This window comes from Uranotaenia lowii, chromosome 1, assembly GCF_029784155.1.
Source record: "Uranotaenia lowii strain MFRU-FL chromosome 1, ASM2978415v1, whole genome shotgun sequence".
In the NCBI taxonomy this organism is placed as follows: domain Eukaryota; kingdom Metazoa; phylum Arthropoda; class Insecta; order Diptera; family Culicidae; genus Uranotaenia; species Uranotaenia lowii.
The window spans coordinates 188,402,848-188,421,826 of NC_073691.1; the positions used below are offsets into that span (position 1 = coordinate 188,402,848).

Below are 18,979 nucleotides of genomic sequence, written 5' to 3' on the forward strand. Positions count from 1 at the left end.
TGACTTTCTGACTTTCTGATTTTCTGACTTTCTGACTTTCTGACTTTTTGACTTCCTGACATTCTGACTTTCTGACTTTCTGACTTTCTGATTTTCTGACTTTCTGACTTTCTGACTTTCTGACTTTCTGACTTTCTGACTTTCTGACTTTCTGACTTTCTGACTTTTTGACTTCCTGACATTCTGACTTTCTGACTTTCTGACTTTCTGATTTTCTGACTTTCTGACTTTCTGACTTTCTGACTTTCTGACTTTCTGACTTTCTGACTTTCTGACTTTCTGGCTTTCTGACTTTCTGGCTTTCTTACTTTCTGACTTCCTGACTTTCTGACTTTCTGACTTTCTGACTTTCTTACTTTCTGACTTTCTGACTTTCTGACTTTCTGACTTTCTGACTTTCTGACTTTCTGACTTTCTGACTTTCTGACTTTCTGACTTCCTGACTTTCTGACTTTCTGACTTTCTGACTTTCTTACTTTCTGACTTTCTGACTTTCTGACTTTCTGACTTTCTGATTTTTTGACTTCCTGACTTTCTGACTTTCTGACTTTCTGACTTTCTGACTTTCTGACTTTCTGACTTTCTGATTTTTTGACTTTCTGACTTTCTGACTTTCTGACTTTCTGACTTTCTGACTTTCTGACTTTCTGACTTTCTGACTTTCTGACTTTCTGACTTTCTGACTTTCTGACTTTCTGACTTTCTGACTTTCTGACTTTCTGACTTTCTGACTTTCTGACTTTCTGACTTTCTGACTTTCTGACTTTCTGACTTTCTGACTTTCTGACTTTCTGACTTTCTGACTTTCTGACTTGCTGGCTTTCTGACTTCCTGACTTTCTGAATTTCTGACTTTCTGACTTTCTGACTTTCTGACTTTCTGACTTTCTGACTTTCTGACTTTCTGACTTTCTGACTTTCTGACTTTCTGACTTTCTGACTTTCTGACTTTCTGACTTTCTGACTTTCTGACTTTCTGACTATCTGACTTTCTGACTTTTATACTCTCTTACTTTTTGACTTTCTGAATATCTGGTTTGCTGGCTTTCTGGCTTTTCGACTTTTTGACTGTTCGACTTTCTGGCTTTTTGACTATCTGACTTTCTGACTTTATGACTTCTTAATTTCTGATTTTCTGACTTTTTGAATTTCTTACTTTCTTACTTTCTGTTAGTTTCATTAAGATTTTATCGATAGGTTAAGTTTTTTTTTTCAATATTTCGAATTTTGAGAATAACATTTTTATGACGCAAGGCGTTCAAAACCCTTCCGAAGTTCAACCCAACAGACATCAAACAAATGTGACAATCATGACCTCCATCAATGTTTGTTCGCTTGAATGGTTGGTTGGCTTGACTTGACCCCCTTCAACTCTCATCGGAAGATTTTCCTACAATACATTAGCATTTCCTATGTGGCCCCGGAACCGAACTCCGGCACCATGTGAGAGATGGGAGAAAAGTTGCAATTTTCCGCTAGCCTTTCGGTCCGAACGTGCTGCAGGATTCGATTGACTGGTTAGATTTTTCCCTGTTTGTTGTGGAAATGTTAAAAGTGGGTACACAGTACATGTATAGTATCATCAATGCTTGAGTCCTAGGTTCAATTTAACGCTTCAACGGATAAGAGGAAAGTTTTTCACGTCACTGCTGGTGAAATGTGGAAAAGAGATTCAACGTTCTAAATTGAATGATTTATTTAAAAAAAAACACACACATTATTGTTTTACAGCATTAATTTACTTAAAAAAAATTAAATCAATTTACCTTCTTCCTACTGAAAAGAGAGAGAGAGGGGCCAATTAGTTTTTTAAACTTCGGGCTAACACCACCACAAAGACGAGAGATTTTTTTTTCATTTTCTTTGAAAATCCTACGATAAGACGTTCATCATCCTGGCAAATGTTCATCAAGATAAATTGTGGCCTTAATTAGTTGAAGGCTTTCAGGAATTTGCTTTTTCGTTTCATTTCTGTGAATTTCCGAAGCTTGTTGAACAAGAAGTCTACAGCCCATTGAAAGTAGGGAGAACAAAGAATTTTTTAAGGATTGGTAATTAAAAAAATTTGAATGAAGTTTTGCGTCCTTGTATTTTTCCTGGGACCAAAAGTATTAAAATTTATTTGTTTGAAATTATTTTGTTCTTTTACCTTTCCATACTCGAATGGAGTACTGACAAAAATATGCCATTTAAAGACTATAAATCAGAACCGTCGAATTTCCGGTACCATGTTGTGCTTTGAAAATAGATAATTTTTTGGTGGAAAAGCTCCTTACCCTTAAAAAAATCGAAGCCCGAAGCAACAAAACATCTATCAAACAGAACCACCGGATGGAGATCTTCGTTTATTTTGTTGCTCCTCAACCATTTGGATGGCTCAATTATTTTTCCAAGTCCTTTTGAGTGGCATCTTTGTTGTTGGATTTCAGATGAACAAAACATCTTCGAGAATGAAAAGGAAGCCCTAAGTAAACCGAACCCCGAGATCAATATTTGACCAAATCGAGTCAAAAAGGCCGGGCCCAGACTGACAACGAAACAACGACAGAATCCATTGTTGAACAAGATAAAGGATTTTCTTTATTTGTTAATTCAGTTCTTGTACAGATGTAGATCTGATGAAAAGGTCAGCATTCATACACAAAACATCAAAATTGATCAAAAACAGATTGAAAGAACTTGATTTACAAAAAAACACAACAGAATTTTTTTAGAAGACAATTTTGACAATTTTGAAAATTTGGATAATTTTGTCAATTTTGACAATTTTGAGAATTTTGAGAACTTTGAGAATTTTGACAATTTTGACAATTTTGACAATTTTGACAATTTTGACAATTTTGACAATTTTGACAATTTTGACAATTTTGACAATTTTGACAATTTTGACAATTTTGACAATTTTGACAATTTTGACAATTTTGACAATTTTGACAATTTTGACAATTTTGACAATTTTGACAATTTTGACAATTTTGACAATTTTGACAATTTTGACAATTTTGACAATTTTGACAATTTTGACAATTTTGACAATTTTGACAATTTTGACAATTTTGACAATTTTGACAATTTTGACAATTTTGACAATTTTGACAATTTTGACAATTTTGACAATTTTGACAATTTTGACAATTTTGACAATTTTGACAACTTTGACAATTTTGACAATTTTGACAATTTTGACAATTTTGACAATTTTGACAATTTTGACAATTTTGACAATTTTGACAATTTTGACAATTTTGACAATTTTGACAATTTTGACAATTTTGACAATTTTGACAATTTTGACAATTTTGACAATTTTGACAATTTTGACAATTTTGACAATTTTGACAATTTTGACAATTTTGACAATTTTGACCATTTTGACAATTTTGACAATTTTGACAATTTTGACAATTTTGACAATTTTGACAATTTTGACAATTTTGACAATTTTGACAATTTTGACAATTTTGACAATTTTGACAATTTTGACAATTTTGACAATTTTGACAATTTTGACAATTTTAAAAATTTAAACATTTTGGACAATTTTGACAATTTTGACAATTATGACAATTTTGACAATTTTGACAATTTTGACAATTTTGACAATTTTGACAATTTTGACAATTTTGACAATTTTGACAATTTTGATAATTTTGACAATTTTGACAATTTTGACAATTTTGACAATTTTGACAATTTTGACAATTTTGACAATTTTGACAATTTTGACAATTTTGACAATTTTGACAATTTTGACAATTTTGACAATTTTGACAATTTTGACCATTTTGACAATTTTGACAATTTTGACAATTTTGACAATTTTGACAATTTTGACAATTTTGACAATTTTGACAATTTTGACAATTTTGACAATTTTGACAATTTTGACAATTTTGACAATTTTGACAATTTTGACAATTTTAAAAATTTAAACATTTTGGACAATTTTGACAATTTTGACAATTTTGACAATTTTGACAATTTTGACAATTTTGACAATTTTGACAATTTTGACAATTTTGACAATTTTGACAATTTTGACAATTTTGACAATTTTGACAATTTTGACAATTTTGACAATTTTGACAATTTTGACAATTTTGACAATTTTGACAATTTTGACAATTTTGACAATTTTGACAATTTTGACAATTTTGACAATTTTGACAATTTTGACAATTTTGACAATTTTGACAATTTTGACAATTTTGACAATTTTGACAATTTTGACAATTTTGACAATTTTGACAATTTTGACAATTTTGACAATTTTGACAATTTTGACAATTTTGACAATTTTGACAATTTTGACAATTTTGACAATTTTGACAATTTTGACAATTTTGACAATTTTGACAATTTTGACAATTTTGACAATTTTGACAATTTTGACAATTTTGACAATTTTGACAATTTTGACAATTTTGACAATTTTGACAATTTTGACAATTTTGACAATTTTGACAATTTTGACAATTTTGACAATTTTGACAATTTTGACAATTTTGACAATTTTGACAATTTTGACAATTTTGACAATTTTGACAATTTTGACAATTTTGACAATTTTGACAATTTTGACAATTTTGACAATTTTGACAATTTTGACAATTTTGACAATTTTGACAATTTTGACAATTTTGACAATTTTGACAATTTTGACAATTTTGACAATTTTGACAATTTTGACAATTTTGACAATTTTGACAATTTTGACAATTTTGACAATTTTGACAATTTTGACAATTTTGACAATTTTGACAATTTTGACAATTTTGACAATTTTGACAATTTTGACAATTTTGACAATTTTGACAATTTTGACAATTTTGACGATTTTGACAATTTTGACAATTTTGACAATTTTGACAATTTTGACAATTTTGACAATTTTGACCATTTTGACAATTTTGACAATTTTGACAATTTTGACAATTTTGACAATTTTGACGACTTTGACAATTTTGACAATTTTGACAAATTTGACAATTTTGACAATTTTGACAATTTTGACAATTTTGACAATTTTGACAATTTTGACAATTTTGACAATTTTGACAATTTTGACAATTTTGACAATTTTGACAATTTTGACAATTTTGACAATTTTGACAATTTTGACAATTTTGACAATTTTGACAATTTTGACAATTTTGACAATTTTGACAATTTTGACAATTTTGACAATTTTGACAATTTTGACAATTTTGACAATTTTGACAATTTTGAAAATTTTGAAAATTTTGACAATTTTGACAATTTTGACAATTTTGACAATTTTGACAATTTTGATAGTTTTGACAATTTTGACAATTTTGACAATTTTGACAATTTTGACAATTTTGACAATTTTGACAATTTTGACAATTTTGACAATTTTGACAATTTTGACAATTTTGACAATTTTGACAATTTTGACAATTTTGACAATTTTGACAATTTTGACAATTTTGACAATTTTGACAATTTTGACAATTTTGACAATTTTGACAATTTTGACAATTTTGACAATTTTGACAATTTTGACAATTTTGACAATTTTGACAATTTTGACAATTTTGACAATTTCGACAATTTTGACAATTTCGACAATTTCGACAGTTTTGACAGTTTTAACAATTTAGATAATTTTAGCAAATTTGACAATTTTGACATCGTTGAAGATTCTGTGATTTTTCGATTGAGAATTTCTATTTTGTCTTCAATTTATCTGAATTTCGATATTACAAGGAATTTCTCATTACTCTTTAACAAAGTTATTTAATGGCAAAAGTTCGAGGTGCCTTATATTTCAAAGATTTATGCTTCAATTTCCTCCGAAAATCGATTTTCACGTTCGTCCTAACCCAATCCGAAACATTCCAAACCGAATTCCGGAGCACAATTTTCGTTGCGGAATTCGACAGTCAAAAAGCTAGAAATGCATTGGTTTATTTTTCCCAACATTCCCAACGAGTTTGCTATTTTCCTAACTCTTTTTTTGTTCATCCCTTTCTTTTACATTTGGTTTTCCTTCCAGGTTTGCAGCAAAGTGTTCGGCAATGCTTCTGCCCTGGCCAAACACAAACTGACCCACAGCGACGAACGGAAGTATGTCTGCGGAATGTGCTCCAAGGCCTTCAAACGACAGGACCATCTGTAAGTGTCTGGAAATGGGGTATATTTTTGTTTTGGATTGTCAAATTAAATCTGCATCACAATTTGCATGTTTTTCAGTTTCAGGTTTTGTTTTCATAAAACCAGTTACGATGCAGTGTTCAATATTAAATTTAAATTAAGAAAACCCACTAAGACCATGTTTTCTTTTCCCGCTCCCCAGAAATGGCCACATGTTAACCCACCGGAACAAAAAACCCTACGAATGCAAGGCGGACGGCTGTGGAAAATCCTACTGCGATGCCCGATCCTTGCGAAGGCACACGGAGAACCATCACAGTGGCCAACCGTCGCCATCCGGCACCACGACGCCCACCCCACCCGCTTGTGGTTCCGGTTCCGTGCCGATGTCCAGTCCTTCTTCTTCAGGCTCTTCAACCGGTTCCAGTTGCAGCGGAAGTAGTAGTACCGGAAATGGAAATGGAACTGGAGCAGGAACAGGAGGAGGTTCACCTTCAATGCCGCTGATGGTTTCGGCAGCGGCCGTCAGCAGTCCTGCGATTCAAGGATCCACCGGCAGTAGCAGTGGTTCGCTGCCAGCCGTTGTGGTTACTCCCTCGACTTCCGGCGCTACGACGTCCTCCTCTTCTTCCGTTTCGGCGATGATGACGACGACTGGGCCCCTCAGCGGTCTGAGCCTTTCGCCGGCCACGGCCAGTGGTGAGTTTTGTTAGTTTTTTTTTCCTTTTTTTGCGGCGGAATACCTAACTACTCTTTTTCATCATCTTTTGATGAGGGCGATGTAAATATCCGGGAGCTCAGCCAATCGACTCTAATTGGGAAATTTCCCTTTGATAACTTTGAAGTGGCAAAAACTTCAGACGAGTAGTACCAAAAAAAAAAACCGGTAAATAGCTGGAAAGGGAGGAAGTTTACTTAGCATGAGTCGAGCTTGGTAATAAATCTAGCGTCAGGTTTGGGATCGAAATTTCGAACCCAAACATGGAACCGAAAATTCTTAGTAGGTATCTTGTGGAACTTTCAATAATATTTTGACACTCTCCTTAAACAATGGATAGTATAAAAGAACTTTTCCTCAAATTACTGCTTCACTATAGATGTACACTAAATGTTTTATTACCGCCAGTTTTGCGCGGTTTTCGCAATTTGAAATACAAACACACATATACAGGGACCGGCAATTGAAGTGCTACATTGGAACTTACAAATAATTTGATCAAAAAAAAACTTTTTCTTTCAAATTTAATACGATTTACATCAAAACAGATCCTATTTTCAAAATTCATTGGCGCCTTGCGATTTTTTTGTCTTTGATCTTAACCACTCGCTGAAGAAGCTCAAGGCACATATTCTAAAAAGACAGAAGGTGGATTTTATTCAGGGATTCAACTAGATGTCGCTTCAGAACTTCCAACCCGTCATGTTTTGTGGAGAAGACGTCGGGATTCTGTATACGATAGACAGCCAAGTCCATAGGGTTCAGGTCCGGCGAACTCCCCGACCACTCCGTACTCGAAAGTAACCCTCCAAAAAAAAATCCCACACAAAAATTGGGACCTCTTTCCTTGGTAAGCCAATGTGAAGTTCTGCTGAAAAAATACCAACCAAAACCAAAATTGGGACGAGTCCACAGTTTGAGGACATGCCGTAGAACTATTTTTGATACGTAAATTGATTGATCTACACCTCTTCAGGGTGTTCGGTTGATCTTCACCAGGAAAGTACGGGCGATTCCGACCCAGACCTTTAATAAGGCAGATTTCTGTCGTCTTGTGACCTTTAATACTTTTGCGTAGGTTCGTGATCTTTCTGGCATCCAAAATCTGTTGTTCAGAAATCACGATATTCTCCAAATTTTTCATGCGCGGACCGCGTAAGCTGCGCCTTCGCTCTTTCTACCCGCTTTTGCTTCTGTTCAAACGAGAGGTCTTGAAATCTTAGGATCTTGTAAGGCTGGGCCTAAAGATCATCTTCCAAGATCCGACAGCGATTTTGATCTTGTGTTTTAAAATCTATCGCCAATTTGGTGTTACTAGGCCAAGAAATTCTCTCAGGGTGCATCTTGATGATCTTCACCATGGTAGGTGTCACCACTGTATCTTGACGATCCCCACCATACTATACTTGGGAACTTCTAATCTCCAGGTATCTTCCAAGTGCGAGCCAAAATTTAAAAAAAAATACATACACTCATTGGACAACTCACAAAATATGTGTTTCTACCGTTTCACAATCTGGAACTAAGCAATCAAAGCACTACGTTAAGGTTCGAGGACTCTTTTTACAAAAAAAAACACTTCATAACAAAATTAGCAAAAATATCCTCTGACATCTTAGACATAATGTTAATAAGGTGGCAAGGTGTCATCTAACTCGGTTTTGTAGCAGTTCAATTGCCGGACCCTGTAGGATCACAGCCCCGGTAACAATTTTAGCTTTGTTGTGGTCTGCAAATTTCGTTAGGACTATAGCATTAATTTTAATAAAAAGCCAAAGCGTATTCTAAAACATCACCTGGACTCTAATAAAGCCAAAATCAGGTTATTTGGCCCTATTTTAGAAACGTCATTATGACCAATCATTGTTGGTTATCAATGTTGGTCACCAAAGCTTTTAAAAAGCTATTATTAAACATGTTTGCAATTTTTGTTTTAATCGATTCTGTGATTTCTTGGAGTTTTTTTTTATTTTTTCCATATTATGAGCATCTTTTCTATTGCCAGTCAAGATTTTAGGTAAAATGATGATGAGGTATGAAAGAGTATCTTAAAATAAGTGCGCCTCGTTAAATCTGATGGTCTATGATGATGGAAAACATGCATGAAAAAATATTTTCAAATAATTTCAAAAATTGTGAATCCATCAACATGGCGTCATTTTGTGCCCTTTGATTTTGCAACCAACATGGCGTTAGTCAATTCAATGCTTAATCGCTTTTTTATGGTCAGATAAATATCTAATTTGTTTTATAATGGTTTTATGATAGCCATATAAAAAGCTAAAGTTTGACGTTTCTCTCGCAAGCAAACCAACTACACGCTTAGGATGAGTTCCTCATTTCTGAGTTGTTAATCATTAGTACAGTGAATGAGGATAGACTGTTTGAATAAAAAGGGATTTGTTGTGAATGACCCGTGGAACAAACCATGAGTTGAAGTCGGATTTAGTTGTCTGACGCCATTTTAAAATCCAAGACGGCGGCTTCCGCTGAACTTTAAAATGCTGTTAATTACTTAAAATCGCATGAAACCCCAACAACATTGATATAAGGCAGGGGTCGGGGAACTTTTTGAATCATTACCTCAAAACATTTTTATTTAAGTTGATTTTACCCCATGACGAAGAGCAAAAAACACGTAAACACTAAACGAGCTCTCAAAGCGTATTAAGGGGGGGGGGGGGGGGGGTAGGGTCTAACATTTTCAAAAAATCGATTTTTTTATTTTTTTATTTTCTTATTGTAAAACATTTCAAACTGTAGAAGTTATAGGCCTTTATCTCCTCCTATCTAATACTGCAAGAAAGCAAGAGCAGAAACTTCAAACGTGTTTTTCTCGAAGGACATTTTTAAAGTCCGTGGACATCGTCATTTGAAAACTACTTATCCGATTCTTTTCAAATTTGGAACATATTTTCTATATATAAAATACCAGACCCCAACGTTTTTCTTTTTTGATTTTTTTACTTTGGGAAGATTTTATAGGTGAAAAATGGCGGATTTTTAAGTGAAAAATCGTAGTTTCTACTTCAAACAGCCACAAAAATTTCATAAAAATATTTTTAAGTTAAATAAAAACGTTGGGGTCTAGAATAACATCTATTAAAAATATTTTGCTCAGATTTTTTGACTTCAGATGATTCTGTGCTGAGATACAGTGTCCACCGCAAATCCTGTTTTCTAAAAGGCATCCCCGAAAATGCTCCGTCACTGGCTCATTTTTCAATATTTTTCTACGAAAAAAATACTAAATGTTCTTTTAACAATGCTTTGTATAATGCAAAAAAATTGAATACATTTGTTTGAACGATAGCTCCAGAAAAAAATCGTGAAAATGGTGTTTTTTTTTATATCCGTTAGACCCTACCCCCCCTTAATTGAATGCCTCAGGGGAAATATTCATAAGCCGATTAATTCTTGACTTTCGAAATAAAATCAACAAATTCATAAAATTGCAAAATGAAAATATAAACTTTTCTCTCACAAAATATTCACTGTTACCCCCAAGAATTTCACTTTCACCCCATTTGGGGTAATTTACCCCGGTTCCCCGACCGCTGATATAAGGTGAAAGGGCTAAACAAATAGAAGTCGTATTTAGCTATCTGACGCCATCTTGAAATCAATCCATCCGCTCAATTTTAAATGCTGTTAATGACAAAAAATCGCATTAAACCACCAATATATGGGTGTTGGGTGAAAGGGCTAAACGAGTAGAAATAGCTTAACTAGTAGAAGTCGAATTTCGCCATCCGACGACATGAAATCCAAGATGGCGGGTAAAAGTTGAAAAGGATCAAGGAAGACAAAACTAGAAGAAGCCGAATTTCGAAATCGAACGCCATCTCGAAATCCTAAAGGGAAGCCGCATGGGGTTGTTTGAAATGGCTTGATCAGTTTAAGTCGAATTTCTCTATAAGACGCCATCTTGAAATCCAAGATGGCGACTTTCGCTGAACCTTAAAATGCTGTAAATAATTAAAAATCGCATGTAACCCCCACAATATGGGTATTGGCTAAAGAGCTAAACCAGAAGAAGTTAAATTTTGCTACCAGGTGCATCCAAATCCGAAATCCAAAATGGCGGCTTCCCCTGAACCTTAAAATGCTGTTAATCACTGAAAATCGCATGAAACTCCCACAATTTGGGTGTTGGGTGAAAGAGCTAAACGAGTAGAAGTCAAAGTTTGCTATCAGGCGCCATCTTGAAATCCAAGATGGCGGCTTCCAGTGAACTTTAAAATGATTTTAAACACTGAAACCCGCATGAAACCCGAACCTTATGGATATTGAGTGAAATTATCAAACTAGTAGAAGTCGGATTTCGCTATCTGACGCCATCATCAATCCAATATGGCGGCTTTTCTTTGGGAAATTTCATCCTGCAGTCAATTTTAGAGCGAAACGACACTTTTTGGTCTCTGAAGAAGATTTAAAACGGGTAGAAACGTTGGATACATAAAAAAATCGTTTCCGCTCTAAAAAAGGCTGCAAGCAAGAAAAAACCCTACAACCAGTTGATTCCCAAACATAAAAAGATGACGGCTTTCGTTGTTCTTTTCAAAGCTGTAAATTACACCCCTTTGGCTCTGAGGGCATCAAAAGCTAAAACCACCTGCCCACAGGAAGAGTACTTGGTATGCCGTGATCGAGATTCGATCTCATGTCCTCTGACTTAGAAGACTTGAACACGCTTCATTTATTTATGGCGCCAATTCCAGGTTTATTTTTAGGTTACCGTTAATTCGTAAATATCGATGTATGTAGAAAACTTTAAAAATATTTGAATTGTTATTTTGCGTTTAAGAAGATCAAAACTACTAGAAAATAAATTAGTGAAAAAGAAGACGTGGCCAGAAAAAAAATAATAATAACCATGCGGAATATGATAATTGAGATCTCAAACATTTAAAATGTACATAAGTCATGTCAAGTGTGCACAGTGAAAAAAAAACATTTATCTGAAATTCCTCAAACTTGGCCGATAGATTCGTTGAGTTCTTTTATTTTTATTTAAAAAAAATGAAAAAATTGAAAAAATACTCGTTAAGGACTGCAACACAAATTCTGAAGTTTTGGGAATAACCCATCGTCTTTGGACCCTCTCTCCTTTTTTCAAACGATTTTCAAAAGTCATGATATTCGAAGTGATTCCTGAACTTAAAAGTAATATAAAATTAACAAAATATTCGTTGTTAAGATTTTATTAAAATCTTTTGATCGATTTATTATTGATGTTTTGAAATAATAGGTTTTTTACGCGACCCCTGACCAGAAAAAATTGAAAAAAAGTTTTTTTGAGTGATTCACAATATTTAAGGATTTTTACGCGACCTCGTACCCCGAAATTCCCGTACCATTTCAAAATTTAAAATTTGGGGGTGATTCCAAAATTTCAAGGTTTTTTATGCAATCCTCGACCAGAAAAAAAAACCGAAAACAATAATTTTTTCCCGAAAAATTTTTAAGTTCAAAATTTTGAGTGATTTAAAAAATTCAAGGTTTTTACGCGACCCCCGATCAGAAAAATCGAAAAAAAATGATTTTTTAACGTAAAATGTTCAAGTTAAAAATATTTTCTCTCGAAAAAATGTTAAGCCTCAAATTTCGAGTCATTCAAAAATGTTTAGGTTTATTATGCGACCGCCGACCAAAAAAAATTGAAAAAAATGATTTTTTCTCAAATAATTTTAAAGTTTAAAATTTTGAGTGATTTAAAAAAAATCACGGACCCCCGATCAGAAAAAAAATGAAAAAAATTATATTTTCTCCGTAAATTTATCAAGTCTAAAATTTCGGGTGATTCAAAAAATTCAAGGATTTTTACGCGACCCCCGACCAGAAAAAAATTTTAAAAATAAAGATTTTTTCCGAAAAATCTTTAAGTATAAAATTTTGAGTTATCTAAAAATGTTAAGGTTTTTTTTATGCGACCCCCGACCAGAAAAAAAGTCGAAAAAAATTATGTTTTCCCGAAAAATTTTAAAGTTTAAAATTTTGAGTGATTCTTTAAATTTAAGGATTTTACGTGAACTCCAACCAGGAAAAAATCGAAAAAAATGATTTTTTTCCAAAAAAAAATCAAGTTTAAATTTTTGAGTCAATCAAAAGTTTCAAGGTTTTTTTATACGACCCTGGAGTTCGAGCTTGAGCTTACATAAACCGTACATTTCAGTAGTTGCTACTCCTTGATTGACAAGGAGCCATCGAAATTGTTCATAGATCCAAATAAATGGGGCTTAGGATTAGCTTACCATTTTCTGTGTACACGTTTCGAAGGTTTCTTATCTTATATGGTCAATAACAGCGCCGGCCACGTCCTTACGGTTCATCGGGGAAAGGGAAGGATTGTTAGTTCGACTTCCGTTGCTACTAGAGACCGAACACACCTCTAAATCTCCACGGTCGTCATAGGAAGGGTGGTTTGTTAGTGGAGAAGGTAAATAAGATCTGGATTCCCTTTGGGAAGGGATGTGATCAAAGTTAAATAGGTTTTTTATACGACCCTGGACCAGAAAAAATCTGTAAAAATAATTTTCCTGAAAAATTTTTAAGTTAATTCTTTGGAGTGATTCACGGATTTTTACTCGACCCCCGACCAGAAAAAATTGAAAAAAATATTTTTTCCCGAAAAATTTTCAGATTTAAAATTTATTGTGATTTAGATTATTTTTTCCCGAAAAATTCTTAAGTTTAAAATTTCGAGTGATTCTTAAAATTAAAGGTTTTTTTACGCTACCATCGACCAAAAAAAAATTGAAAAAATGATTTTTTCCGTAGATTTTTCAAGTTTAAAATTTTTAGAGGTTCAAAAAAACAAAGTTTTCAAATTTTCATCGACCAAAAAAATATCGGAAAAAAATTTCCTGAAAAATTTTCAAGATTAAAATTTTGAATGACTTAAAAAAAATCAAAGAATTTAACGCGACTCCCAACCAGAAAAAATTGAAAAAAATGATTTTTTCCCGAAAAAAATTTTAAGTTTAAAATTTTGAGTGATTCAAAATATTCTAGGTTTTCAAGCAACCCCCGACCCGAAAAAATCGAAAAAAAAAATTCCTAAAAATTATTAAAATATTTACAGTTTATATTTACAGTTTTTTACAGTTATTTATAGTTTATATTTACAGTTTATATAGAAACAAAATCAATTAATATTACCTTGTATTCATATTTTCATATCACTGTCAGAAATAAAAGTCGAAGGTGAAATAAAAATTTATAAGTTTGGAAATCTGTACAAAATTTAGAAAATCTGTGAATTCTGAAAAAAAATCAAAATTCTGTGTTCAGTGACACAAACTCTGTGACGAAATTTTGCTCAAAATTCTGTGATAATACAGATTTTTCTGGAATTTCGGCATCCTTGGGTACATTATTCAACAATCAAGATCGATTAAAAGAGTTTTTAAATTATATAAAAGAGAAAAATTTAAGATCTGCATATGTCGTCGCCGTCAATTTTATTAATGGATCCTGCAGAAGACAAAAGGTACAAACAATGTTTTTCTTATTTTAAATTAAGATATGTAGGCTTTTTAGAAAAATATTTTATCAAAACACAAAAAATCAGAATATAAAAACAAAGACAAACTTTTTTGAAACAAAATATAAAAGTGGGACTGTACAATTGGAAAAACTTGTTTGAATTTTTTTTTAAATCAATGTAGATGATGTAAAAGATTAGTTCTTAGGAAGTTTTTTTTAATTAAAGCTTCTTACAATTTAAAAATATTATTTATTAAATTTAACAACATTTTTGGTGCCTATGTTTTATTGATTGATCAGCTTCCTGAACTCGAATCTTTTGTTAGATTTTGTCTTTCAAATCCAGTTTTTGTGATATGTATTTATTAGTGTTAACACGTTCGTCGCCAAAAGTTGGTTGACGCAATGTACGTTTAAATATGGAAAGTTAAAACACCAATTTGGGGTAAGTAATGCTTATTCTATCCTCTATTTCCCAACATTTTTAAATTAATTCAGAAAAAAAACGCTTGATCATAAGGGAATGTTTTGGATTTTCCTGAACAATGAAAGCTATTTGAGCCATCGCACGCTTCGTAGAATGGAGTTATAACTATTTGAAAAAGGTAAGGGAATTGAGGGTAAAAACAGCCATCATTCCATTTTCTGATACGTGCGGTGGCTTAAGTAGCCTTCATTCGATTTCTCGGAAAAATTCAAACCAGATTGATTTCATTTTGGTTCCAAATTTTAAAATCCAAACTTACTGTTTTCATAATTAACTTAAAAATATAGGGGAATCAACGGTAAAATCAGCCATAACTCAATTTTACGAAGCGCACGATGGCTCAAACATTCGATTCCTTGGAAAAAATCACATAAAATAGGACTCATTTGGTTTGAAAACTTCAAGCCCGATCATGCTTTTTTCTGAACTATGTTGGAGAATTGAGGGTAAAACAGCCATCACTCCATCTTCCAATGCGTGCGGAGGCTCAAACTGCCTCCATTCAATTTCTCGGAGAAAAAAACTCACCAGATAGGTTTGTTTTTGTTCAATATTTTCTAGTCAAAACCATTGTTTTTTCAAGATTGTTGAACCACTTTCCAAGAGCTGTTCTTAACATTCCAATGATTTTTTTCGTCTAAAGTTCGTTGGAAATGGGGAGTCTCTTCCATAATGCAACGAACTCTCAAAGGTGCCGAATTTTTTTTTGGGTTGAAATTATTCTTAAAAGGCATCATGTGATGCCTTCTATTTTGTATTTCATCGATATCGTTCAACAGATACGTGAGACAGCTCGAAATACGTTTGAAAAAGGTACACACACCAAAGTCTGCAACTTATATAAATATTTCTGGAATATCACATATCATCACACCCTTCATCTTTCATCTCAAATCAACCATGTCACTGACAAGAACAAATGATAAGAGAACATTTTATCGTTCCTACCTCAAGCTCAATCAACACCTTCATTCCCCTAAAAAACAAAAAAAAGAAACGCCTCCAGCGCTTCTATGCCAATCCTTCACGATGTGAAAATGAGGTCCTCAAATGTGATACGGCGGCAAGTAAAAGTCGTGACCAAAAATCAGGAAAAAAAGGAGATCCCCTAAACAAGATTGACGAATGAAACGGAAAAGAAAAATGACACCTTCCGTTGATCCTGCGGACCGAATGCTAACTAGTTACATACACCTTTTTACCTACCTCATGCAGTATGGGCTCTTACGTATGGCAGGGAACACCTGATTTTGGCTGTAAGCCTCGATTTGGGGAAGAAAAATTTGATGGTCTTCAGCCCCGTTGGGTCTGCTGGAACAGATATGTCATGGTTTTGGGTTTGGCCGAGGTTGCTGTTTGGTGGAAAAAAGGGGTGGATTTATCAGCGTTCAGGACCTGATGAAAATTGGAATTTTTTGTTCTACATCTTCTGTTCGTCCAGAAGCGATGGGAAAATCTGCCAAGAAAAATGAGCTTCAAGAATTTTGACGAAGTGTGAAATCTGATACATCATACTAGTCGCAATAGGGGAGGAAAATTTTCTTATCCTTGTTATAGTCGTATGAGAAGCTCGAGGCAAGGTTTGGTAGCAGGATAAAAACGTGGCAGACAGAGATTGAACCATTTTTGATAAGATTTTGAAAATAAGCTGAAATGGATTTTGTTGCTTTTTTGTATTTCTTCTTTCAGGTGATGCAAGTTCACCTCATGGAGCCACCTGCAGCATCCAGTTCACGACATCCCCCGGCAGTACCATCCTGGGTTCGAGTAATGGAATCAGTTCCTCGAGCTCGTCAAATACAGCGAACGCAGCCAGTCAAGGCAGCAGCACCGGAACCCTGCTAGATTCCGCCGGAACGCTTCAGGTCGTAGTCAGTGCCAATCAAAGCTCGAAATGTTCCTCGCCAAACTCTCCCGGAAGTTCCGGCTGCGCTTCAACGGCTGGTGCTGGCTCCGGAACGACCGGAAGTGGCAACGAAGGACTCACCCGGCAGCAGCTGGACCTGATCACCCAGATTATGCAGCAAACGAAACAGGCCACCGGTTCTGGAACTACTGGCTCTACCGGTAGCGATAAAGTTAATCCACGGCCAAGAACTTGGAATATGCAGGTAGGTTCCGTAGGTATCCACAATTTTAGTATCTCCGTTGGATTTAATCCAAAATATTCTTGACTGTAATATTATTGAAAAAAAAAACTCGAGAAGAATCAACCAAGTGTGATAAATTAATTTTTTTTTTTATTCAGATTTAGATTTTTGTTACTTTTTACCCTTGTCAGCTCGGCAAAAAATAACTTTCGAACACAAAATTACATTAAAATAACACCAAGCAAACTATCCAAATTATAGCAGGTCCGGATTCCGGGCTGCCGATAATTTTTTCCTAAACAAACGTACAAAACCCATTTTTTTATGTTGAAAGGAGTCGAGAGGACCGCTTAACTTGTGCATTCCAAGGGCGTTGAGAGGACAGCTTGAAATTGGAAGACGCAATTAAGAGGACCGCTTAAAGTGTGCATTCCAAGCGGATTGAGAGGACAGCTTGAAATTTCAAGAAACGAGTAGAGAGAATCGCTTAACAATGCATGTGTGCATTCCTAGCGGAAGGGTTGCTAGCGAACCGGGAAAACCGGGAAAAACTTTGGAATTTCGTCACGTCACCGGGAAACCGGAAAAAAACCGGGAATTTCGGCATCTCACCGGGAAAATTGACATTTTTGAAATCTTTCACGAAGTTTCAAAAATATTTTTTGAATTATTTCAAAATTTAAGAGTATTTTTGAGAGTCTCGATAAAGATTTATCTCATAATCGCTTATTTTCGTTCATTAGTAAAATAAGCGTTTATGTTATCACTAATTCCGGAGAAATATGAGTTATCTCGTTTTTTCGCTCTCCGCAAGTGTGCTACACTTACAAGCATAACTCAAATGATATTAATTTAATAATGAAACTATTATCGACAAAACTAAACACAAAACTGTAATTTTTTCCTCTCTTAAAGAGGTTTCTAACTCAACCAGGTTCTCTTTTATAGAGGGTCAGCAACATACAAATGAATTAAAGTGATCTAGGAATTCAACTATTCAATATGTATTTGATAAAAATCCACCTGACACCAGTTGATGCATCAGTTCGAAGTTTTCTGAGTAAGTTTCAATATGGTACAACAGTGTTGTTTTCTCTAACTTCCTTGGTCTAGTCAGAAAAACGACTCTAGCTTATGGAGGTATTACACTCTCACTTGAAGAGGTTTAATAAAATTATTTTATGCAAAAAGCAAATAATTTGGCAGCGTGAGACGTTTTTAAGCAGAGTTACACCTCTTTTTCATCAGAAAAAAATATTGGTTTTTAAATGTTGTTGTTGTGTATTTCGTTTTAATTGGTCTGAGGAAGGAAGCGTTACATCGCAAGTGTTAAGTTTTAAATTCATTCTACGTTATGCTGTTGCTTATAGTTTCCGAAATCTAAGGACTTAACCCTGATAAAAATTAATATCTTATACTCAAACAATTAAACCTCAGCCCTGTTTTATACATGGTTTCTATATTTTAGCAATATTATTTATCCCATCGTTAAGTGTAAAGCTGCTATAGTTACGGCAAAAATCGTTTTTGTTTTACGTGATTCCGAAAAATCGGGAGCCATTATGAATTTCATCGTTTTGGTGCTCGACCGAAATACCTTGTGGGTTTCCATTTGTGGCGAGAAGTGAGCTTTGATGTTCACTCTAGTAGGTACAAGTGAGGTTTCGAAACCGCCAACATTTCGAGTGATTGTTTGGTTAACAGTTGAAGTTGAGTAAATATTTTCATAATCTCAACCCAAATGTGGAATTAGAAAATATATGTTAACATATTTCTGAAGAAACGCTACATGCCGATACATGAAAAAAAAAAATTATTCGTAGGAATTAGCTCTAATGCTTAAGGCAAGTCACTGGGCCGGGCGTCCGTTCAGCTCTTCACAATAACTCACCTTGTGAGTTGTGATCGAGTTTGGAGTCTCTGTCCTTGTGAGATTCAGTAGTGAGGCACTACTATTGTCAACTCGAGGTAAGTGTATGCATAGTTTTTGCACTGTGTTGCTGTTTTACTCAATCCAATTTGCTACATTTTGTTTCTTAGATTATAAATAAGAAACCATTTTTCAAAAAGTCGCAAGTAC

The 18,979-nt window shown here is 34.0% G+C and overlaps 1 protein-coding gene across 5 annotated transcripts in view; it reads left to right on the plus strand.

The window, feature by feature from the left end:
• Nucleotides 1–18,979, plus strand: part of LOC129740513 (serine-rich adhesin for platelets) — a 420,359-nt gene that overhangs the window by 346,282 nt on the left and 55,098 nt on the right. For 4 of the 5 annotated variants that reach the window (XM_055732213.1, XM_055732228.1, XM_055732236.1 and 1 more), the window contains exons 6-8: nucleotides 6,019–6,137; nucleotides 6,319–6,815; nucleotides 16,499–16,929. In XM_055732213.1, coding sequence (XP_055588188.1) covers nucleotides 6,019–6,137; nucleotides 6,319–6,815; nucleotides 16,499–16,929 — 1,047 coding nt within the window. The remainder of the gene's footprint in view (nucleotides 1–6,018; nucleotides 6,138–6,318; nucleotides 6,816–16,498; nucleotides 16,930–18,979) is intronic. The other variant, XM_055732220.1, reaches the window with a different exon arrangement.